This window comes from Eleutherodactylus coqui, chromosome 7, assembly GCF_035609145.1.
Source record: "Eleutherodactylus coqui strain aEleCoq1 chromosome 7, aEleCoq1.hap1, whole genome shotgun sequence".
NCBI lineage: Eukaryota > Metazoa > Chordata > Amphibia > Anura > Eleutherodactylidae > Eleutherodactylus > Eleutherodactylus coqui.
In genome coordinates, this window is record NC_089843.1 from 156,003,335 (window position 1) to 156,029,224 (window position 25,890).

General features: G+C 41.4%; 1 protein-coding gene across 5 annotated transcripts in view; it reads right to left on the reverse strand.

Moving 5' to 3' along the window:
- CAMK2D (calcium/calmodulin dependent protein kinase II delta) overlaps window positions 1-25,890 on the reverse strand; it is a 223,468-nt gene that overhangs the window by 57,156 nt on the left and 140,422 nt on the right. For all 5 annotated transcript variants that reach the window (XM_066573877.1, XM_066573872.1, XM_066573874.1 and 2 more), the window contains exons 5-7: window positions 24,871-24,936; window positions 10,301-10,373; window positions 2,518-2,620 (exon numbers count right to left, since the gene is read on the reverse strand). In XM_066573877.1, the coding sequence (XP_066429974.1) occupies window positions 2,518-2,620; window positions 10,301-10,373; window positions 24,871-24,936 (242 nt within the window). The remainder of the gene's footprint in view (window positions 1-2,517; window positions 2,621-10,300; window positions 10,374-24,870; window positions 24,937-25,890) is intronic.

Consider the following 25,890-nt stretch of genomic DNA (forward strand, 5'->3'; position numbering starts at 1 on the left):
CGGAGCCATGGAGACGGGGATGCCAGCAACGGAGCAGGTAAGTGAATAACTTCTGTATGGCTCATATTTAATGCACGATGTATATTACAAAGTGCATTAATATGGCCATACAGAAGTACTTAACCCCACTTGCTTTCGCAAGACAACCCCTTTAAGGGTAGTTTCACATCTGCGTCGGAATCTCCATCTCGAGGTTCCGTAATAGATGCGGCTCCGAATACCAGCGCATCCAGCACTTTTTCTTCTGTCCAAAACCCGACGGACTGTCTTATAGTCACTGGGGTCTGCCCCCTGCTGTTCTGTTCTGTCCAGTGATGGAGCTGTTTGGCTACGAGGATTCCCTTTTCCTGCTCCCTGAACGGAACAGCAAAGCAGAATCCCCAGCACAGTTGTGAAAGCACCTTAAAATATTGGAAGTATTGAAACATACCCATAAGGTTATGTTAGTGCTGTGGATCTCTAGAGTGACATTTCTAAGCAGTATATACAATGTAAGCCATGATAGAAATAGGGTACAATTATTTCTTTTTTAAAAATTTCATTTTTATTTTGAAATTTTTCATATAGAAAAAGAAACTTTTGTGTTTGTATATTTATACTCTCAGGCCTCATTGCACACGGCACGCACAAATTCTGTGTGGGGAATCCCGCACAGAATCCGCCCATGCCCGATGCCAGCGACCCTGCTTACCTGTCATTTTTTCTTTTCTTCTGTACTGCAGATGTGCCGCCGGCGCACATGCACAGTACAGATTGCTCGGTGTCATTGCTAGGCGATGATGCGGAACCCGCGAACTTCTGCAATGCTTATTGCGGAAGTGCCACGAGATGGATGGCGTCCATTGACTTCAATGGAAGCCGTCCCTGCGTATCCTGCTTTAACCCTTTCCAATCCAATTTGTATCCTGGTTTTTCTAGGGGGCTTACTCTTTTTCTGCCGTTATGCAACGGCGCTGTCTGCTGGCTAAAGCCAGTACTGCATGAGGCGACACGTTGGATAGGCTCCGACAGCAGAGAGGCTGGCAATATACAGTAAGAGAACCCTGACGGATGTCTTCCAACATTGGAGCTGTACAGCCTTAAGCCATAATGTCTTCAGAGGTCAGACAGTGGATTGGAAAGGGTTAAAACAGAGCACGCTGCAATTTTATTTTCTGCAAGTTGTGTCTGCAAATAAAATTTGCTTGTGTGCGTGGAGAGAGGAATCACCACACACATCTATGGGCAAACTGAGCAGCGGATCGCCCGCGCCGGTGACAAGCGTAGGATCCGTAATTCAATTTGCCCCGTGTGCATGAGGCCTTACACAGTTTCCAGTGAAGGTACAATTATTACATACAGGTAGTACAGTATATGAATTAGCCTTCAATTTCTGCATTTTGCTGCCCTCGAGGAATTTATCTTACAGCTGGAGTTTTCCAATATTTCTTGGCTTTCCAGCATCACATAGTGGATTAAGTCAATGTAAATTTTCTGAACATTTCTATAGAACGCTTTGGAGATTTCAGATTTTATGCAAAGTATCGTATAAGGAGAAGTGGTGCAGCATTCTAATACATGTGGCTTTAATCCTTCACTATTCTCAGTTTGCACTCTAGAAAATGACTGGAATTAAATTAGCAGAATTCCAAGCGGATATGTTATATCTACACGGATACGCTGAAGCCACCGACTAGATAGATATGTGCTGATGATGTATTTAGCAAGTTTAGAATTGCCTAGACTGGATACAATGGTAGCAAAGCCTTAGTAGTGAGAACTATTACATCCATTTAGATTTACAGCTGCTGGATTTAAACAAGATTATTCTCATTTACCAAGACGAAGCAGAGATCTTAAAAAGGGTGAGTATATAAAGTTGTAAAACTTCATTTTGTGGTGATTAAAGACGTTATCTAGGTGATTAAAATTGTTGGCCTACCTATAGCATAGGCCATCAATATCTTATAGGTGGGGGTCCAAGTGTTGGCACACCTGCCCGCTATAAGAAGGGGCATGGTGCTTGTGCAAGCACTGGTGATTTCTTCAATGGTTCCATTGGGTTGAGGTTTAGTTCGCATTCAGAATACTTTTAATAGTGGCTGTTCTAAGTCTGCAGCATTGTCTATCAATCTTAGATAACACCTTTAAGCTTTATTTACATCTACAAGTAGGCCTGCCATGTAAAGAACGGTAGAGCACATCTATACAAGCCTTAAAGGGGTGATCCTAACACAAATATTTATAGCTGTCACCTATCAATTAGCCTTAAAGGTTTGTGGTGGGGAAAGCCCCTTTAAGCAGGCCCTATGATATATGCACAATCTACACAGTGCAGTGTTTTCACTGCAGGAGTCAGATTCCGTAGGATGAAATTTTATGACCACCTGAGTAAGTACACTTCTACTGCCAAAATGCCTGCGGTATCGTTACCCTGCAATTTGATTACAACCAAAAAGGTTCAGTGGAAAAACAGGTAGCAAAACAACAAGTACTGACTGACTGAAAGCGAAGGAGAAGAGGGATGTAGCTTCTTACCAAACCATGCTTGTTGATCTCCTTGAACTTCAATTGCTAGGCCAAAATCTGCAAGTTTCACTGCTGCACCTTTTGATTTGCTAGCCAATAGCAAATTTTCAGGCTTTTATTTATAGAAAGAGGGAAAGAAATAAATTCTGATTAGATGCCAAACTTATACATTTTAGGAACTTTTTTCCTCTGAAACTCGCCATCTGCATGTGCAATATTGTATAGCTTAAGTTTCTGATTATTTTCTGTGTAACCCGTTTCACCTGGTAAAAACAGTATAAACCTACTTAAGACTATTATTGCCCATGTTGCAAACCCCTACCTCTATGAGCTCCTGCACATGGTCGAATTTGATGTGTGGAATCTGGGGCCAGCGGCTGTTCCCGTATTCTGCAGCAAATACAGCTAATGGCCTTCTATGAAGAACAGCTGTTTTCTGCACACAAGCGGAAATTTCCGTTCATGGCAGGAAATGCGCAGCATGCTCCATTATGTGCGGTTTTCTGTGGCGCAGCCCTTTCTGCAGGGAGCACTGCAGAAGGGTCGCGGGATCCGCGTCATCGCCTAGCGAAGGCGCTGCTTTCTCTGTACTGCGCAGGCAGATAATTAAGAGCCATATCTTGGGATATAAAGCTACCTCTGCTGACCATAAATGATAAGCAGGGGCAAAGAATTGAAAATATTTACTTCAAATTAATAAAAAAAGAAAAGTATAAAGTTATATCAACTAAATCTGTATTTGTGTACTGCTATGAGCAGCATACTCTGCTACAATAGGAAAGTGCATTATTAAAGAGCAATGATACCACTTTATAAATACCCCAAATCAGGGCTGCCATTAGGCCACTATATAGTGCTGCTGTCAGGAGCTTAGGCAGATGAGTCTATAAAAAGGGGGCTCACATTCTCCTGTCTACTGTCACTCAATGCCCCTGACTACTCTTTATAGGTATGAATTAATATATAACTGGCTCCCACTAAATACAGTTTAGAAGGCTGCAACTGTATATAAAGACCATATTATCTACTCCTTTCAACTAGCTAATTACAACAATTCTCTTTCCTATATCACGTGCCCACTAAAGGTACCCAGCTGGGGACAAGCGGATGAAAGAGGCTGCATGGCAGGGCTAGATATTACTACCAACCTGCTATGTCCACGGGGTCGGCTGCATACAATGGTTCTGCAGCCACGACCCCGCTGACTCCAATAATGGGGCAGATTAACTATTCAAAATACAACAGTTTTCAGGAGCAAATCGCACTAGAAAACGGTCCAACATACTTTGTGCCACATTTAATGTGTTTTCAGACTCAGCACAAAAAGGGTGTGGTCTAAATTACTCCACAAATTGCATTAAAATGTGACAGATTTACCACTGTGATCAATCTCGCACATTATAAGGCTGTCTAAGGGTGCGCCCACACGCGATATCGCTGCAGTTTTTTAAGGCAAATGTCAATAAAACTTTCTAAATGTTAAAAAACGCATTGCACAAAAATCGCAAAGCACAAACTTGTGATTTTTGTGCAATGCGTTTTTTAATATTAGAAAATCCTATTGACATTTGCCTTAAAGAAAAACGCAGTGATATCGTGATCGCAAGTGTGGGGGCACCCCAAGTCTGCACTGTCTATTAGGGTGGATTCACACCTGCAGTAGGGCTCAGTTTAGGGTATCCGTCTCTCTGCTACATTTTTAGAGGAGACAAATTGACGTACAGCTTAAATACACTGACCAATTCTTCCCCATTACATTTAATGGCTTTAAAACAAAAAAAACCCTAAATGCTTTCAGTTTGGCTCTATTCACATCTATGTCAGTAGCTCCGTTTAAAGCCTGCAGCACAGATCTGCTATGAAATGCCAGGCGAAAAAGTTGTGCATGCAGAACTATTTTGTCCGGTAATAATGCCGGATAGGTGTGGGAACTATATAGACCCCATTATAGTCAATGGGATCTGTTCAGCACAGTTTGGTTCTGTTAGGAGACAAATCTGTTCATCCACGGGATTCTGTTTTCCTGCTCCCATACCAGAGCCTTTGCTTCAGTTCGGTTTTGCTTCAGTCTTTTTACTGGAAAAGACGCAGCAGACTAAAAAAAAAAAAAACTGAAGCAAACCGAAAGCATTCAGTTTTTTTGAAAACCCATTGAAATCAATGCAGAAAAAAAACGGATCAGTTTATTTCAGTTTAACATTAATTTCTCTCCTCCAAAAACAAAGCATTGAGGTGGAAACCCTGAACTAAGCCCTAATGCAGGTGTGAATTCACCCTTCACAGACATGCCTAAATGTCTTTTTGTTCATTGTCACCCCTGTTCACCCAAACCGACTCTTCTTAGCTTTGACCTCAGCAATATAAATAAATCAAGTGCGATATCAATGGATGCTGCGAGATCTCACTGTCTGAGCAGTCAGGACCGCTCATTTGCCACATTCACAGTATGGGGAGCTGAATCGAAGGAGAGCGGCTGCAGTGGAACAGGGGTGAGTATCAACAGAAGAAAGGCCCTTTTGGAATCAGTGGGGCTGCGACTAAAAAGCTATGCAGCCGGCTCTGCTGACATGGGGACACTGTAGGTCCTCCTTAACATATAATAAAATGCTGACTTGTAGTTTCTACACTACTTTTGCTGTGTTTACAGAGTTAAAATGTTTTGATTTAAAAGGAAATGAGCAATTTGCTGTCTTACGGATTGACCGGGGGCCTTCGATTAGGCAGATTTGCAGACTATTTAAATGCCAATTTTTAAATCTAGGGCAGTGTGTGGCTTTATTAATTTAACCGCTGCGTGAAGTAGACACATAAATGCAAGGAACAGCTAAAATGAATGCACCGAGATCTTCTCCCCACTGCTATATATATATGCTGGTGCTCTATTTTTACACTGGAAGATGTGTGGGACAGGAGGAAACAAATATGCATTATCTGATATTTCAGAAAACCAAGGAATGAACTGCAAAGACAATAACTTCAAATTAGGCTTATTACACAAGGTTGCTTAAAAGCGGTTACTGGGAGCACACTTTTTTCTTCCAAAACTTGCACAGCCCACTCTTACATTATAGAAGACATGCTAACCTTCGTTCTGCCACCACTTGGGTCCCTGCTGATATTCATTTCTGGGAGGAGAGTGATGACATCATTGTCTCATGTCATGTGACCACTGCAGGTAATCAGTGGCTGAAAGGAGGCAGTAATTAGCTGTAGCGGTCACATGGCCTCAGTGTCCATGATGTAATCGCTAGCTTTCTGCACCCAGAAGTCAAGACCAGTGAGGACTGGTCACCGGTCTTCTGTTATGTTATTAGAGTTTTGGAGAACAAAAAGTGCACCCTCATATAAACCCTTTAAGTTTAGAAATACTTGACTCCACCAAAATACACTACTGTATCCATTTAAACTATTCTATTTAATACCGTGAAATAATTTACATCTGTGTATATTTTAAAAGGGAAGGCCTACCCCTCCCCACTAGGTTGTACTGTTTGCAGCATTCTCGGTATACTTGCACCAACCCGCCCTGACGTCATCACCAGCTCATTCACGCTCAGGCAGCATTTAGACGTGTGAAACCCTTAAGAATCAGCGTTTAAACTGCATCATAAGCGAATGAGTCGGTGCTCAGTTTTATGCAGGCTGAAACTCAACTACGAATGAGAAGCGCATGATTCTCATTCATCCTTCAGTCATTGGCTCATGTTCCCACTGAATGATTATCATTCAGTTTCACTCGTTTGAACAAATTTCTGAACGATGATCGCTCCGTGTAAACGCAGTAAAACTCCCAAGGTTTCACAGCAGTCAAAGACTAGCGCATACGTTCCCTGGTTAATCCTTATCTAGCTTTACAGAATGGCTGCAGAAAGTTATGTAATTTTGCCCTGAGGTGAGACAATTGAGTAGTTCTTTTGCACATTCAGTCCACCCACATCAGTTTGAAAAAGATCTGGTGGCATATCTTTAAAAGTCCATTTAGACACAACGAGAATCGCTCAAAAATCGCTCGAAGCCGTCTTTTGAGCGTTTCTCATTTTGTTGAAATGCAGGGACATCGTGCAGTTTTTGTGTACAAGTCGTTGATCGCTGAATTCTAGCTTGCTAGAATTAAGTGATCAGCTGTTATCAGCAGAGCAGGCTATTATCAGCCGGCTGCGCTGATAAGCTTCTCTGTGCCTGTGTCCTGCTGTGAATTCACAGCGGGGACACTGGCAGTCAGAGCGGAGAAGAATACAGTTGTTTGCTTCTGCAAAGCAGCTGTATTGTTCTATTAGTGTCCCGCTCCGCTGGCATAGCTCTATAGTAGCTACTTAGCAAAGATGATCGCTCAAAACTGTGACTCAAGCGATCGTTTGAGGGACTTGAGCGATCATCTGTCAGTGTAAATGGAGCTTTACAGATGTAATGTGGCCATGTGAATACTATGATCATCTGAGATTTAGACTGGATTTAGACTCCCTGGATTGATTTCCTGTACCAATGATTTATGACATATAGGCTGCTTGAAATAGAAGGATAGCCCATCATCCGTTTTAACACTTGCTGACAATTTTCTTTTTTTAATTTTCCTCATGGTAGCCACTGGACCATGGCGTTGCCCAATTAACATTGCCCACAAATCTGATCATCGAGGCCCTTTATGGTCAGTGTTCTAGTTTTAAATAGTTTTTTAGTGAGCTAAAGAAGTTTTGTTTCCATTTGTCTTTACTGATCATGACATGCTTTCATTGTGTACTTGAGATCTGACGCCATGCCAGATCCATTGGGTTCAGATTATGTACTGTAGCTGATGATTATTCGATGCAATAGGCTCAGACCTGAAGTCAGCCTTTTCCTTAATTTTGGCCAATTTGTTTTACTCTAGGCAATTCCCGAGATACTTTTGCTACTTACATAGTAGACCTACCAAGAATAGTTGTTCACTTGAAGTAGACATTTGCTATATATTAAGTTTGAGTTTTGTCCATTTTCAATCTAACAGACTGAACTAGAAATATGGGGCCTTTCCAAGAGATGGACCCAATTTGAAATCAGTATCTCTCTGCAACTTTGAACCGCCCATGAAAGCAACTCCTACAATTTGAAAGGGTGGAGCATAGAGTTTCAAATAATTACCTCCCAGCGCACAACCCCCCCTAGTCTCAGTAATTCATATGATGGTGACCCTGCAAGACTTTGCAGCTTGATTTCTGCAATTCAGCAACACAGAATCCGTAATTGCTGTGCAGCGTGTGTTGAAACAGCATTTTTGCATTGATTCACCAATACCTAGGAACATTATTTGTACAAATAATTTGAGGAAACTGTACAATCCACTTCTCATGCCAGCTAAGAACTTGCGATCCCTCATACGACTGCCTAGCATGTATTACGTCGACATTTAATCACGAGGATGCATCAACAGTTGCAACTGATTCAGGCCTTTTATGGAGGTGACAAAGGAAAACCTATATTATTGAGTTATGTGATGTTATAGAACATGGAGGATGACAGGTTCTTACTGCGTTCGAATTTTTCTAATGAAACAATGTTTCATCGAAGAGGTAAAGTTAACCGTCACAACGTACGCATATAAGAATTTGAGAAACGGCACCAATCTGTTCACTTTTGAAGAATTACTCTCATGCTCTACAGTTTTGTGTTTATTCTCTAAGAAAGGTTTATGGCCCTTTCTTTTTCTACGGAAACACACTTACGGGGCAAAAGTATGTCGAAATGCTGCACAACTGGCTCTATCCACAACTCAAAGTTTCCGATGACTTCATTTTTTAGCAAGAAAGAGCACCGCCATATTGGTACCTGCAGGCTTGAGGTTTTCTAAATGACACATTGCCTCAATGTTGGATAGATTGTACAGGACCCCAAGACTTAGCGTTATACTCTTGCCCCTCGAAATCCCCAGACATTAAGGCCCATTTACACGGAGCGATGGTCACTCAAACGACAGTTTGAGTGACAGCTTTGAGGAATCATTTTGCATAAACTATTAGGTAGCTACTCAGCTACTTAATAGCAATTTAGCATGCAAAGGAAGCCTTAGCTGAAAGTAGTTAATAGCCGGAGGGCTCTTATCTGCTTTTAGTTCATTTGTTCTCAGACGGGAAACAATGTTATCAGCACTACCCACGGAGAACTACTGATAGGCAGAACGATTTTTAGGTTGGCCTAAATTTAACGATCAGCGCACGAAAAGCGCATGATGGCCACGTGTTTAGACGCAAAAATGATCGCTCAAACGTTCGCTTTTTGGCAATTTTTGAGCAATCATCGCTCTGTGTAAATGCACCTTTACACTGTGATTTCTTTTTCTTGCGGAGATATGTCAAAGACTGTCCTTTTGTGCCACCATTACTCACTAATTTGGATGACCACAAAAACAGACCAACAGCAGTAGTGACCTCAGTGGAAGACACTTTGAGAGGCATCTGGGATGAATACCAACCATTGATGTTGTCCATACAGAAGGAGGACACAAAGAGCATTTATAAAATTGTTAATAAAACTTGATAACTCATTAAAGGGTTTGTCATTTTTTTGCGTTATGGTAACATGTTGTCATGGTGAGATAGACTGCTTCTAAACTGGGTCCATCTTTTTGAAACACCCTGTATATAGAATCTGATGTGCAGTTGATATATGATATAGCATCCTAGTAAGACTCTTATAACGCATAAGCTATAGAGACAACTTGGAATGAAAGCATATTTGAAGATTGTTTGTGCATTACTAGTTAATGTTGCATTCATTATATTCTAAAATATCAATCAAATTGTGCTTAAATTGGCAGCTGCACCCATCTGTGGTCTCTTGGAATGGTGAAATCCCGATAATTAAATTACATTGTAAAGCCCATTAAAATCCCAGCGGATTAACACGATGCTAGTTCTTCACACATGACTAGTCTAATAAGTAACAAATCAGAATTTATTCCACATACATGTTACACTTAAAGCAATTCATACAGCAAATGCTTTTTTTTTTAAATTTAGCAAACAAGGAAAAAGCTGATATCCAAAACATTCTCAACTAACAATATTAGGCAATACATGCAGGATCGTAGCCAAACAGCAGCATACACAAACCTTCTGAAGAAGTGGCTTACCTTTAGATCTCGATGGACAACACCCATCTGATGGCAGTGAAGTACAGCCTCCAGGATCTGCTGAATGCAATGACTGCATGCAAACACCAGGAGGCGTGTGTTAGTTCCAAGCTTACACCCACTGTCTGTATACCGTCAGGAAGACTGGGTCATAACTTACAGTCACAAACAACTGGTAGATATTACTGCATTTTGCCAACAGAGGTAAAATGACTATTCATATATTTGGTAACTTGTGCGGCAGATATTTTTTCCTATGGTTTAGTAAAATTTCAACTTTTTTTTGTTAAAATGGTTCCTATAAATTAAGGTGCAAATAAAAGGATATATTGTGGGATAACAAACCAGCCAAACAAGAATTTGTTATTAATTGTAACCAGTTGATTTTGTAAGTTGAACCCAATGTCTGAGGACAGAAGTGGGGTGAAATCTGCAGACTGCATACATCATCATGGCAAGCCCAAACCTCTTGATACTCTGTATACCTGAAATCTAGACATCTAAGACATGTGAACTTCTGAGCGCATCCACATTGAACACTTGTGCCTTGTAAGCCATGATGCATATGAAGCGTGCAGGCACCATGCATATCACTTTATTCCAGAAGAGAGGAATTATGAAAGATACACTTCAGCCAGTTCCACCTTTGCAACACTATTAAGCGACTTGTAAGCATCCGATACTGACCTTTAGGTCTCTGTGAACTATGCCATTAAGATGACAATGATTTACACTTTCTAGAATCTGCTGTATACAATGACTGTGAAGATACAAGGGTACAATGGAAGGGAGAACAATTTAAAGGCAAGTAGTTACACAATAAACAGGAAACGACATACACAGACATTTGCATGTATCAATCCAAATTCAACAAGGCTAAATGTGCGCCGAATACAAAGGAAGAACAACACTTATGTGTAAACATGGGGGACATGAAAATGTACTTATTATTTGCACATGGAATTAAGTAGGGGAAGAAACGAGAACATTCATATTCCATGTTACAAAATTAAAATATGTACATTTTAAAAACAGCAGTGATGTTTCCATTTAGAAATATTCTTTATCACAGCTAGCACAAGCGTTCAACACAGTAGGGTTATGGAAATGTGACTTCTAATTAAAACGGCAAGAAAAAAAAAAAAGCAAAGAAACACAAAACTTATTTTTGGAGTGTGGGGGAAAAAAAAGAAGAAACTATACAATGACGAATTGAGGCCCAAAATATCATAAACTACCAATGTGAGCCCTTTTAAATGCTTAATGTTAAACTGTAGGAGAAGGCGAGACGAACTCCTGATTGGGACTAACTTCACCTCAGTCAGCGCTAAGACTAGGAAAGCAAAGTTTCTGGTCCTGAATGACTTTAATAGTTCACTAAATTAAACGATTGTCCATTAGTTGAAATGAATACAAAGAAATGCTTACAAAGGAAAGGCATGGCTTTAATTCGATTTTTTACGTTTTATTACTATTTGTGGTTATATTTTCATTGCTGTATTTATTATTTATGAAGGAGGGTGCCCCCATCTATAATAGCATCCGTGTAGTGTGTGACCGCATGAGACCTACACAGATGCTGTATGATGCACAGGGTATAAGAAAGGCAGGAGGGCAGGATTAGCTGTATCAGTTGTGAACCGTGTAAACTGTATGGCATGCACTGCTTACAGTGTAAATTAAATGGAGGGGATCTCCGCAGTCTGGAAGCTACTGCCACGTGCACTGTGATGGTGACTTCTGGCAGCAGCATCCAAAAACATATGTCTGTGTGGTCCAGGCACAATAACAAGGTGCAGCACTGTTACATTGCAGGGATCTTCCACAAACAGTGCTGCTGCAGGAGGACTTAAAGGGAAAGCCCTGTACCCCATGGTATAAAATACCAAATGAGCATTTATTCACCTTTCATCCTCTGCCATCAGCTCTGGTGACATCCTGTAAACCTGCTGTAGCAGCCAATTGCAGCACTTCACCATGATCGCTGAGCACCGTTATTGACCGGCTTAGCATGTAGAGGGAAATCCCAGTGGAGGCTGGAGCCGGTGGGAGACGATGAAGAGGGAGCGGGAGGAGGGGAGTATCTGCTCATTTGTTATTTTATATCATGGGGGGAGTCGGTAACAATGGTGTTGTTAAGTCAGACAACCCCCCTAAGCTTCCTTCATGCCATACAGGGAGGGAAGGTGTAAAAGCCCCAGCAGGGAGTGTAGTCAGCTCAGGTTTACAGCACCTATATTAAAAGTTGCTAGCCGGCACCACTTTTTCAGATATTTCCCATTGTATAACAATTTCATTTAATGCTGTCAGAGCACAAGGAGTCATATCTGCAGAATGTAATTTTTACATTTTTTCTAAAACAATTCCTTGTGACTTAACTAATTTTGGAAAAATGCTCCTCATGTGTATATGGTTGATAGTGTGGTTATCCTTATCTAGAACTCCAGAAGTACAACACAACTATCATTAGGTTTCTCCATCCTCTATAGGACACACTTCCCTATCTTGTGCTTGTATAGCTGTAAAGTGGACAAGTGAGCTACTGAGAACAGAAAATAGCTAATTATAATTGCTCTAGCGGCCAGTTCAAATACTGGGATATTTCAAGATTATTATTTTTTTTTGGAAAATAAAGAAAAATAAAATATGTACAATGAAAACATTCCCCTTTATCCTCTTGGCAACATGTGATCTACATGCATGTCACAGCCACCAAGATCTTAGCGTAAACCACCGTACACGTACAGCGCTTGTGCTATACAAGCTCACTAGGAGTCAGTTGTAACTGATGGCTGGACTCCTGCTCAACTGCCGCGATGGAAGCTAGCTTTCACAGCAGCCACTTAACTCTGTAGATGCCACTGTCAAAGCAGACTATGGAATTTAGGGGATCTGGAGAAGGGAACAGACTGTGATTTACAAATGGTTGCCATGGCAGCCAGAGACCAAATCCTGGTCTTTGGAATTGCTATGTACAGTCACCTGCTAGGCCCAGACAGAGGCAGGATCTAATAGGACTGTCTAATAAAAAAAAAAAAAGTTAGTAATAGTATACTGCACTACATAAGTGCAGTGTATTAAGTGATTGGATGATTGCAGGTCAAAAAAACGTGGTGAAAAAATAGTTTTCATGTGTAAACTCCCCCAAAAAGTTAATAAAAAAAATAAAAATTAAAAATAAAGAAAAATCACAATTTCTCCACTAAAACACCATTTACCTGTACTATAAAAAGTGTTATTTACCACATTTCAAAAACAAACAAAGGGTGTATTTTCCAAAACGGTGTCTTTTAAAGGGTGTTTCTTGTCTATTGCTGCCTCTGCAAACCTGGAAATTATCCCAATTAAAAGGGAGACACTAAAATCCACAAGGAAAAAAAATGGCCAAAATTTACCAATGTGTTCCGAAGGAAAAAAAAAAAAAAAAACAACCTCAGAATTATGTGGATAAGTAAAAGTTTTCCAGAGTTACTTCCATATAAAGGGGCATGTCAGAACTGAAAAATTAGACTATGTCCACAAAATCAAAACTGACTGTGACATTAACTAGTTAAAGAAATCATAACTGTCCCTTGTGTTAACTGCATTTGAAAAGTAAAACTATATACTGCAGTCAGGAGAGAAGAAACTTGTTTAGGGTGTGCAGGCCGCATATATACATTAAAGGGGTTGTACCGCAAAATAAAGTAAAGTTAAACACTTCTGTATGGCCATATTAATGCACTTTGTAATATACATCGTGCATTAAATATTGGCCATACAGAAGTTATATACTTACCTACAGGGGGTGTCCCCCTTTGTGTTGGCGTCCCCGTCTCCTTGGCGCCGACCGAATCCTTCTCCTGGCTCGATTAGACGCGCTTGCGCAGTCTGCCTCTTCTGTCCCGTTGAAGGGGCCGCTCCAGCGTGCTCGCGCCGCACAGGTCTTCTGCGCATGTCTCGTTGAAGGGGCCGCTCCAGCGTGCTCACGCCGCACAGGTCGTCTGCGCATGCGCAGACCAGCTGTGCGGCGCGAGCACGCTGGAGCGGCCCCTTCAACGGGACAGAAGAGGCAGACTGCGCAAGCGCGTCTAATCGAGCCAGGAGAAGGATTCGGTCGGCACCAGGGAGACGGGGACGCCAACACAGGGGAAGACGGACCCCCTGTAGGTAAGTATATAACTTCTGTATGGCCAATATTTAATGCACGATGTATATTACAAAGTGCATTAATATGGCCATACAGAAGTGTTTAACTTTACTTTATTTTGCGGGACAACCCCTTTAAGTTCAGGCCTACTTGGGTGCTAGTATCTGTGGCGTTTGCCTATTACTGTGCAAATACACACCCTAGTGGATGGGACAACATTTTCTAGAATAGGAGATCTGATAATTTTATCATTATTAGTGCAAGATATTAATTTCTCAATATAAAAATAAGTTAACATGACATATTAAATATTCCCTACAGTAATGCTAGATTATAAATGAGCCAGGGTTCATCTGAAAGGTAGTGAAGCCTGAAGAATGATTTAACGTGAACATGGTCCACATTACTCTTGTGATAGCAGAGGAGGACCTGACTTACAGAAGAGGCTTATGAATAAATAGCTCCGCTCTATTTCTGAAAATGGGACAATAAATCTGTAGGCTCAAGTCAATATTTGCAATAACTATTTCCTTCAGAGGATGTCCCAGAACATTGGGTCAGCATGTGATCTAATATAAAAAATAATCTATATTCTAGAAAAAGCATCCACAGTCGATAAATGTAATGAAAACCTTTTCTTCCAGCAATTTCTCCTACTCAAGTTATTAGAGGGTTCTCTGGGGCGAATGATTAAAATGTTACAAATCAATGGTAGAAGCAACTAAAGCCCCATTTACATGGGACGAACTGTTGGGCAAACAATCCCCGACAGCGAGTCTCAGTGAAGCTCACTCCTCTGTTGTTATTGCTGGATTGCTCAGAAGCGCGAACAGCATGAAGGTGGGGCGGCCATGGAGCGTTCTCCTCCTGCCCGTCTCCATTCACAGTAAGCAGACAATCGTTCAGAACGGAACGGCTAGTCGCTGAGGTTTCTGTCTGCTGAAACTGAACAAATCTTGCTCAGTCGTTCAGTCTCTGCATGCATTTACACGGGATGACTATCGTCCAAAATCCAGCGGGAGCGCGGGGTTCTAAACAACTCTTAGTGATATTCGTCCCATGTTAATTAAATAGGCCTCAAGGCTGCATTCACACTTTAATTAGGCTGTCCGTTAAAATTCTGCCTCTCTACTCGAGTTTTGGAGTAGAGAAACTGAATTAACGGATGTAAACTAAATCATTATTCAAGACACCTGTATCCTGGTGCTCTGGAAATCTTCCTCCCCTTCCCCTTGTTGGGGAACAACTGAAGCTCTCAGTGGAAGAGCAATAATCAAACATGCGAGGTAAGGAGTGAGGAAAAACTTCCAACTAAAGTGGCAGTCTAATATGACCCCACTCCACCTACCTCTTTTCTTTTTCTTTTTCTATACTTCTCTCCTTCCTTTTTTCCCCAGTTCTATATTTCTGATACAGGCTCGTTAGGTCTGTATTAAGCATACTAATGTTTTACATAGTTCAATGTGCACTGTTTGATGTGTATTTCTATCTCTTTTCCTTTTCTACTGTTCATTTTTGTCAAAAGTAATGCACACCAGCTTGCTTTGGGATTTCCTGGAGTAATATGGTGAGCTTGGTTGTCTATCCCCGGCATATGGATGGATGCCAAGTGGCGGACCATTGTTGCTCAGATCAAACTTGTCAGGATTTACAACCAAAGTTTGTCTTGCTTTGGTTTCCCATGAGGGACTTTGTTGTCCTATATACTTGAAAAAAGTCTAAAAAACAAACAAGTAAACTGATCTGTTTCACCCCCCCAGCAATTTCAATAGTTAAAAAAAAAAAAAAAGCAATTTAAATCAGTGACAGATTGATTAATATGACAGTAAATCAATGGCTTCAGCAGCTTTGTGTCATACATGGCAGTAGTCGTGATTGGCTGTAACAGTCATGTGAATGATGAGCAAAACGTGACTAATGCAAGAGCTTCCAGAACGGTATATATTATTTATCCGATTCCCTGACCTAAGCCGATTTTTAAAGTTGTAAATCCCTTCAAATTTACCCTAGGCTCTGGTCTTCTCACTTATAAGCAAGGGCTTCACATCTAAATCCAAAAATCTCCAACAGTAGCAAGATGACAAGTAAAATATCAACATTGGTAGATGAGAAATGAAAACATGCATCTATGGGAATGCAATGGGAAAATACACTCATTGTCAAAAACAAATCAAGCATCTAGAAAGAGTTGTCAGAATTTAATTAAACTTTATATTTGTTTGTAACGTTGATATAAGTGATAACAATATCAGAACAAAAGGATAATTTATTGCGGTAACTGAACACTTGAAGGGAGGCTCTAATACCCTGTTGAGCTGTCTCTAGCTTGGATAGAAGATGTGATATGGGTGGGCATGGAGGCTCTACTACCCTGTTGTACTGCCTCTAGCTTGAATGCAACATGTGATATGGGTGGGCATGGAGGCATACAGGTTCTATACAGCATCCTGCAGCATATTGGTCCACATTTGCTGTAACCGAGCCTTTAGATCATGCAAACTAGCAGACTGTCAAAGTTGTGGTCCCAGATGGTCCCATACATGTACTACTGATGATAAATCTTGTGACCGAGCAGGCCATGGAAGTGGGGCAATGTTATGGAGGCATTCCTGTGGCTGCAGGATTTAAACATATCCCTGAGCTATTATTGTCACTCATACTACTACTGTCGTATGCGATAGTCCCCAGACTATCATACCAGCAGTGGGGGCAGTGTGCCACTCCACAACAAAGGCAGGATTGAAGAGCTCAGCCCTTGGTCTCCAGACATAAACACTGCCATCATCAGTGCCCAAACCAAAACCTGGATTCATCACTGAAGACAACCCGATTCCACTCCGAAGCAGTTAAGTTTTGTTGTTCACGACACCAGTGCAAATGGAGGTGATGGTAAGTGGGTGTCCAAAGCAGTAAATGTAATGGGCACCATGAGACCAAATGTCTTTCAACCAAGCACCTGGAAATGTTTCTGACTGACACAGGGGCCTGTATCAATGATGCCACTTGTCTCTGGATGGTGGACAATGAAACAATTTGAGCTACTTGTGCTTGTTAGATGATCAGACAATCTTCTCCATTGGTAGTCTGTCAAGAGCGTCCTGAGCCCGGTTGCCTTACGTGCCCTCACACATCCATTGGTCCCAACACCTCTTAACAGTCTGGGCAGAAAGGCTCAAGTGACGGGCAATTCGTTGATATGACTATCCAGCTCCTCGCAATCCAATAACGCACCCAGTCTCAAACTCTGTTAACTGGGTGAAATATCTTCCAATTGTGTCGTAGAGGCGTCTAGTGGTCAACAACTCTACACAAGTGGAAAAAGAGGTCACTGTACACAAGGAGCCTCTGAAGGCCTTTTTATAGGCCAAGGTGGAACCAGTTTAGGGACCTCAGGTGGAAAAACCGTTCATCTAATCACGCCACAACTCTAATCATTTGCATATCTGCATGCTGAGGTTTGCAGCAAAACAACTCCTTCTAAGGGCTGGATTTTTTTTACGTGTACAATATATAAAATGTCTTTCACACACTATCAGATATTAGGCTCTGTTTAAAGTGTCATGACTTCCATTTATTATGAAGCCATGACGGAAGTAACGGACTCATTATACACGAATATAAATGGATTGACCATGGACTTATAACAGGGTCTTCTGGGTTCTAAAATCTTTTACAGCACTGTAGAGTGCACTATACTTGCCATCAAAAGTACCAGAAGCCATATGAAGTGTAAACAGAGCCTAACATATAATTACATACACTGCAATTCCTTTAATCAAGCATCTATGGGAAAAAGGGAATGCTATAAATTAGGTTATTACAAATAGTTTGAAAGGTAATGCAGGCAGTGGAAATATATATGTATTCCAAAATTAAATACATGAACATACAATGGGAAAGATTCTTGGACACTGGTGCAATCATTGCACTTCATTAATACAGCGTTCTGTCTAAGGCTGCTTTCAGATGTCCATTTCAACTCCGCATTTGGCCCATGTTTTGAGGAATGCAGAGCTGAATGTAAATCTATAGGGCTATGTAAGAGGACATTTTTTTTTCTCGTTTGTGTTTGAAATTCACAGCATGATCTATTTTTGTGTATTTCTGCCTCCATATTTGCATTCGTTGGTAATATTTTCTGTTGGGTAAATGCAAATCCATATTTGCCCTGTGTAAAATAAAACCAATGACCGCAAATACTGAAGCAAAAACAGATCCGAAATGCTGAAATACTGATAACATACACTTGCAATGTCATCGGTAACACATCTGCATCACAGCTTTGTAGTACAGATGTGTGGCAATACATTTGCCTGAAACCAGCCTATAGATCATATTTTTCAATGATTATTGGCATATATACATTTCTAAATTTCCCACTATATGCTTATTAATAAATTAACACCAGGAAGATCATTAAAGGGGTATTCTGGGCACAGACTAACATTTTGAAATCTAATGTACATCATCACAATAACGGATTTTGTAATAGGTTCCCTGTACCAGGTCTAGCTAATTTCATCATTTTCAATGTGACATGATCCTCCATTTCCTCTGACATCTTGTCTGCATTTGCTACTTCCTCCCCTGTCCATAGCCTCCAACATCCTGTGAGCAGTGCATGATGGGAAGAGCCAGCTTTCTCTGATACCCTGAGTGAGAAGGGGGTTGGTGCTAGTAAGTTGCAGGACCCGTGAGCTGTGGGTGGAGCTATACAGTGTTTCTTTGAAAATAAGCCCTACCCCGATTTTCGAAAATAAGACACTGTGCCTCTTTTGGGGCAAAAATTGATGTAAGACAGGGTCTTATTTTGGGGGAAACGTGGTAGTACTGGGCAGTAAACAAGTGCTATACATGCTGGAAGTTGTAAGTAACAGTCTGGTGTGTTTATTGCGGAAGTGATGCATGAAAACACAGCAGCGGATGGGACAAAAAAAAGAGGGCCGGAGTGGCAGATAAAAGGCACAGGTTGCCACTACTTAGCTGTACCTCCTCGATTTCAGCATTTCCATTCTGTGCCCAGAAACCCCTTTAAATCGGTATTTCCCAGTCTCCTGCTTTCAGACTATTGTAGGATGCTAGATTAAAGAAATTCTAAGTACCTAAACAAGCACACAGGTTTATGAATCATTGTCACGTCAACGACTTGAAATTCTTTTGTGTTCTGCAGGCTATCATTTAAGCAGTCAGTGAACTCAATGGCTGAGAGAAGTAAACACATGACCACATAGAACGGATGGCACAGCAGTGAAGTAGCAAGATAGTAAACTTTCTAGAGATGGTCACTTATGTGATACATTGCCAATTACTGGGAAGGGTCACTGGGCTGGTTATCAGTAGCTTGTCTCTACTATATAGGGACACGATTGTAATATGTGAAGTTACATAGGTGCAAATCATTTCTTGTTAATGAGGTTACTGGTTAACACTGCTGAAATAGTGGCGGTAACATTCTTGTATAGCCGCCCACCCACATTCATCATTCCAACAAATAGTTATATAATTCACAATGCTGACATTGGAAATTACAAATCTGCAAGCAGACATTAACTTTTTCCTCAGGAACATTTGTGTAAATGAAAGATACAGTTATTAAATGGCCTATGCTAACATGGAGTAGGAATAAGAAAAATAATACCCCAGAAAACCAACTATTTCCAAAGCTCCATCTATCTACGCCAGTGTCATGGCTTTTTTTTTTTTCATTTAATGATGCCCAATTAATCCTGACATATTCCACTGGATTATTAAGGGGTCCATCAAGCTCTGAAAATGGTTCAGGTTATACTGAATGCAATAATACATGCAAGATACACTATTCTGAGCAACAAAAATACCAGAACCCCTGATGGAACGGAAAAAATGTAAATCTGAACAAAGCCTCAATCCACCAACACAAGTGTGAACATTTGGCTGAGTGTTCATATTAATTTTAATGGTGAGCGGTAAACTAAATTAGAGAGTATTATATGTTGAAACCCAACATGCCCAATCCCGGTGTCCTTTAACACTTGCCATGACGGGCAGTTAGGAGGGCTTCACACATGAGATCATTAACCAATCCCTACCAAAAACAGCTGGTCTTGCTTAATTATCTTCAAGGCTAAGGATATCTTTGAGGGGTGGAAATGGCACATTTTTTTTCCACCTAAAGGGAGTTGGTCACCAACTTTTACCTCTAGAGGCTAAGCTTATGGGCAGAAAGTAGGTGACCTGTGAAACCCGTCAATGTAAGTTTTATACTTAGTTTCCAAGTCATTCCGCTAGTGCGAGTGCTGAAAGCTGCCGCTAAATGAATTGCGCGGTGTTGCCATGTTGCCAATTAGAACTGGCATACTACTTCATGTGATGTTTGATGCATTCAGAGGCAGCTTTCAGCGCTCACATCGGGGGAAATGACAGGAAAGGCAAGTATAAAACTTGCATCCCTGAATTCCACGAATCCACGAATAGTTTCGTTTTCTGGTAGGAATAAAAAAAGAAATGAAACGACAACTGGTCTGGGTAAACAGGCAGTCACATTCATCTGTGAACAACTGCCTTTTACTGTGAATGGAGGCGGGCAGCCGGAAGTCATCTCTGGCCGCTCTGACTCTATTCACTGAATGATTATTTCTCCCGTGGGAAAGCACAAGAGCGATAAATTGCTGGGAAGCTTAGACTGCCGGGTCTCTATACAGCGATACGTGAAAGCTGCAGAAGACAAAATGGAGCAACATTTTTATTTAAATCCTAATGCAAAAATGGTTGTCAGCGCAAAAAACATGCATTTACTGAAAAGAAAACCAAAAAACAAACTCGCTCCCCAAAAGGTATCCATAGTCTTTAAAGAGAATCTGTCACCATTAGAGATGAGCAAGTACCAAAATGCTCGGGTGCTCGTTACTCGAGTCGAACTTCCCGCGATGCTCGAGGGTTCGTTTCGAGTAATGAACCCCATTAAAGTCAATGGGCGACTCGAGCATTTTTGTATATCGCCGATGCTCGCTAAGGTTTCATTTGTGAAAATCTGGGAAATTCACAAAAGTGATGGGAACGACACAGAAACGGATAGGGCAGGCGAGGGGCTACATGTTGGGCTACATCTCAAGTTCCCAGGTTCCACTATTAAGCCACAATAGCGGCAAGAGTGCCCCCCCCCCCGCGCTATGAGCATAAAGATCGTTCTCCTCTGCCACAGCTGTAACAGCTGTGGCAGAGAAGAACGATGTTAGCCCATTGAATTCAATGGAGCCGGCAATACAGCCGACTCCATTGAAAGCAATGCGCTGCGGGCGATCGCGGGATGAATTTTCGGGAAGGGCTTAAATATATAAGCCCTTCCCTGCAATTCATCCAGAAATGTGTAAAAATAAAAAAAATAAAAATAAAATATATACTCACCCGGTCCCGGCAGATGGAGTTCAGCGGCGGCCGGCGGCAGTTCTCTGAACTGCTCTCTGTAGAACTGCTCAGATTGGTCCCTGCGCTGAGCCAATGAGAGGCAGCAGTCACTCACCCATTCATGAATGGGTGTGTGTGTGAGACCTGCCTCTGATTGGTCAGGCTGTGATCAATTAGAGGCAGCTCATTCAGCAGGCGGGGATTTTAAAGCCCCGGGTGCTGAATAGTATAGAGAAGCAGTTCAGGAGAACTGCCGGGGGCCGCAGCTGAACTCCGGCTGCAGCGGAAAGGTGAGTATATATAAATATATATATATATATATATATATATTTTATTTTTACACATTTCTGGATGAATTGCAGGGAAGGGCTTATATATTTAAGCCCTTCCCGACTATTCATCCCGCGCTCGCCGGCAGCCCATTGCTTTCAATGGAGCCGGCTGTATTGCCGGCTCCATTGAATTCAATGGTCAGTGCTCGTTTAATCGAGACGAGTACCGCATGGTGCTCGTCTCGAGTAACGAGCATCTCGAGCACCCTAATACTCGAACGAGCATCAAGCTCGGACGAGTATGCTCGCTCATCTCTAGTCACCATCTTTTTGCAGCCCACTCGGAGAGCAGCACAATATAGTGACGGTCATACTGATTGTAGCAATATGCCTGCTGTAGTTTGGGAGAAACTAACGTTTTATCAGTAGCAACACATACATAGAGTACAGGACGCAGTCCTCCATATTCATGAGCTGCAGATTAGCCCCACCAACCCTACAGCCACTGATTGACATTGCTGTGCTGTGGCTGGAGGGTGGGGTGTGCGTGGCCAGCCTGCAGCTCATGAATATCAAGGACTAGTACTCTGTGTGTTTGCTGCTTATTATTAGTTGTTAGTCATTCACGACCCTCAGCAAACCGAAAGGCAAGCTTCCAACGTGTTTTTCGATTTTGCTCTATCATGCAAATTTCTCCCAAACTACTGAGTCCAGTGAGGGCTGTAAAGTGTTGGTGACAGATTTCCTATAAGCTCAAGTTGAGTTTGTATGTTCTCATTTACACAGATCAGTCATAATATTAAAACCAGCTGCCAAATCAAGTTTACGTCCTCCTTGTGCCACCCAAAAACTTTGACATATTGAGGCATATACTCCATAGGACCTCCGGAGGTGTCCTGTAGTATCTATCACAAGAGGATTAGCAGAAGATCCTTTAAGGTGCGAGGAGAGGTCTCCATGGATCAGGAGGAAAGAAGTCCAGTTTCAAGAATAGATAGATGTGATAAAACTGATCATTAAAGAAATAGTTAAAGAGTACCTGCACTTTTACTTCGGAGCGCCCCTGCTCTGTTGGCTGTTTTCAGCTCCTTCTGGCAGCTGAAGACAGCCCCATATAGTGCTTAGATCCCGGAAGTGTGTCTGGAAGCCACAGACATATTCACAATTTGCAGACGGACTAAGTCAGGTAAATGCCACCCAATTCTGACTTTTAAAGGGCCAGCAGTGCAGCCCATGTATTGCTATTTGTCAGACCAAACTACCACCTTCTATTGTTCCATGGTCTAGTTCTGATGATCATGTGCCCATTGTAGACATTTTTCGTAAGGGTCAACATTGGTACTCTGACTAGTCTGTGACCAGACAGCATCATATGCCGCCAGCTTGCAAGGAGCTGTATGTTCTGACATCTCTATCATAGTAACCATTACCAATTTCATAAAAGTTTTTATGGGATCAGAAAAGACATGCCAACATTTGCTGCTACTCATGCATATCAATGAGCCTAGGGCGCCTATGAACTTGTTGGCAGGTCATCAGTTGTCCTCCTTTGACCACTTTTGGTAGACACTGTACTAAACACTGCGGTCACCCCCACACCCAACAAGACTTGCTGTTTTGAAGGTGCTCTTACCCACTTGTGTAGCCAGCACAATCTGGCACTTGTAAAAGTCACTCAGACTTTGCTTGCCCATTTTACCTGCTTCTAGCACATCTACTTGAAGAACTGACTTTTCACCTGCTGCTTACTCTCCACACCTTTGCAGATACTTTTATAATAATTGATAATTATTACCATTTACTTCACCCGTCCGTGTTTTTAATGTTATGACTGATCAGTGTAACTACACGTACCAACAGCTTTCTTAGGTTCTTTTATGTTGTACTTGCAGAGGGTAGTTAAGTCTTACCTGAATGGGAGAAGTTTCTGTAACAAATTCACACTGTTTAAATTAACCCTTACTTTCAAATGGATCTGCTAAATTCCTTGGAGCTCAGCATATTCCAGTTATATCTCTGCATTCGGGGAACTCCATCCTAAGTCCGATTGCAATCAGGTTACTGTAGAATGCCTGCTGTAAAATTTTCCACCATACAAATCACCACAGAAGCCTCAATCCAGTCAATAGTCTAGCATGGAATGCAGGGAGATTTCCACTCTGAAGCCTACGAAATTGTGAATTCAGCTCCGGACTATAATTTATGTTGTAAATCACATTAACTTTCTAAGTAAATTATAAACATGGTGCTCAAAAGATGAAGCTACGATTTGGGTGGAACTTACTAGAACATTGTAGACTGGGTATTTAATTATTAAAAGAGGCACACAGTATTGAATAATTACAGGCTTCGTATCCAAGAATGAAGAACGGCCAAGTAAAGCTTTAAAAGCTCATTCACTCTTTGAAAATGAAAATTCATTTATTTTCAAGTACTGTAGATGCTTATGCTACCTAGTCTTGTAATTCCCTGTTGTCGGCAGAAATGAAAAGGCCGTTTGACACTTGAAAGAAAATCATTGCTTAATATTCCCATTGCATTTATTAAAGGGAAAATGCCATGAAAATATAATTCTGCAGTCGGAATTTAAATGAGAAGAGCATTACTACCATCAATGCAATTCAAACATATATGGATTACTAATAGGAATAGTTTGCATTAAAGGGGTTGTCCCGTTGTAAGTTATTGATGGCCCATCCTTGGGATAGGCCACAAATAGTAGATCGGTGAGGGTCCTCTTAAAGGGGTTTTCTGATTTAGAAAAGTTATTTTCAAATACTCAATTTGCGAATTCTAAGTTAAAAGAGGGAGGGTCCCTCTAGTTCAGGACACTCAACTAAATAAAATGTAGGAAAAAAATGCTTACAAGATAAAATAAAGCAGTAGACTCCTATAGGTTTTATTTTATCTAAGTGGTTTATACTGCTGCTTAACTTGCAAAGTTAACACAAAACGTGCCTAAAGCTAGGTATTGTGCCTTGCTCCGGTCCTCCCCTCTGGGCTTTGTTTACTTGGCTGCAGAAGTAAACCCCCATGTGATTGATGCAGTCAGTCAATCACTGGTCTCAGAGGTCTTGTGCCGTATTCAGCGGAGACCAGTGATTGGCTGCAGGGTCTAAACATTCTCTACTCTGGCCAAGAGATAAAGATCCTTAACAGAAGATAGACATTGTAATAAAGGGGTGTTACATTACAAAGGCATCAGCATACTGTCAAAATATCCCAACACTGCCTATATGGTGGAAGTACAACTACTGGCATGTCCACTGATCTTAGAGTAGCAGAGCTGGGTCCCCTTCAAAGTTTCTCCATGCACAGGCAGTTCTGGCCACTAGCTGCGATAGGACTTGATATGAGACAAACCCTCTCATTTAGAATTCCATGATCTATATAAGCAATAATCTATACAAATAAACACTAAGCGATTTAGTTTCATAGCATGTACAACTGAAATGGAAAAAGTCATCACTTACCTCGCATCTGCTTCACTATAGTATTCTCTTGCTACAATATCTTCAAATAGCTCTCCACCGGTAACTCTGCAGAGACACAATATAAAAGAAGTAATGAAACAAACTGCCCACTTAAGGCCAAGATTACATGACTGAGTTGGTATAGCGTATTTCGTGCGCGGAACTACACTGTACTAATCTCCCATAGACAGCTACAAAAAACGAGCAGAAGAAAAATCACAGTATGTTCCGTCTTGGTGCATACATGCCAAGTGCATAGCGATTGGCGGCACGCAGTGAAATATGACCGTCTGAGCCCGGCCTTAGACTTTAACAACAAAATTCGAACAATGACATTATCCAAAAGCAAACATACATGCATATTTAATATATGTAAAAAACCATGGATGTGTACCTCCAACTATAAACCGCTTCCCATAAATTAGCAGTAGATAAGTAAAACATTTTTCTGTGATAAGATACAAAGTTTCTTAACAGGTTCCTCTCCTCCTTCAAGCTTCACTGATCACTCATTTTCAATGCATTGGTATTGGTACACATGAGGCAGAGAGGAGATGAATCATCAACTCAGAGCTTAGATTGCAACTGCTGCCCACAGAAGTCTACAGGTAGGAGGGTGCAGCTACATAGACAAAGACAGACACAAACCCATATACCATATATACTCGAGTATTAGCCGACCCAAGTATAAGCCGAGTCAATAAGATTTGCCACAAAAACGTATTGACTCGAGTATAAGCCTAGCTATACTCGAGTATATACAAGGTAAAGAAAAAATGCAATACTCACCTCCCAGCCGGCGTCTGTGTCTCCGGCGCAATAGTCTCCCCGGCGGTGCGGCGAGCTGCTGGAGACTTCTCCCCGCTGTCATATCCCTGCTCGGCTTTAAATTCCCCCGCTGTCAGCGCTGTGTAAGTAAGCATTGTAATTGGATCGAGCACTAGCCAATCACAGCCGGCGCTCAATAAACCAAATCACAGCCATTCAGTGATGTCATCCACTGAATGGCTGTGAATAATC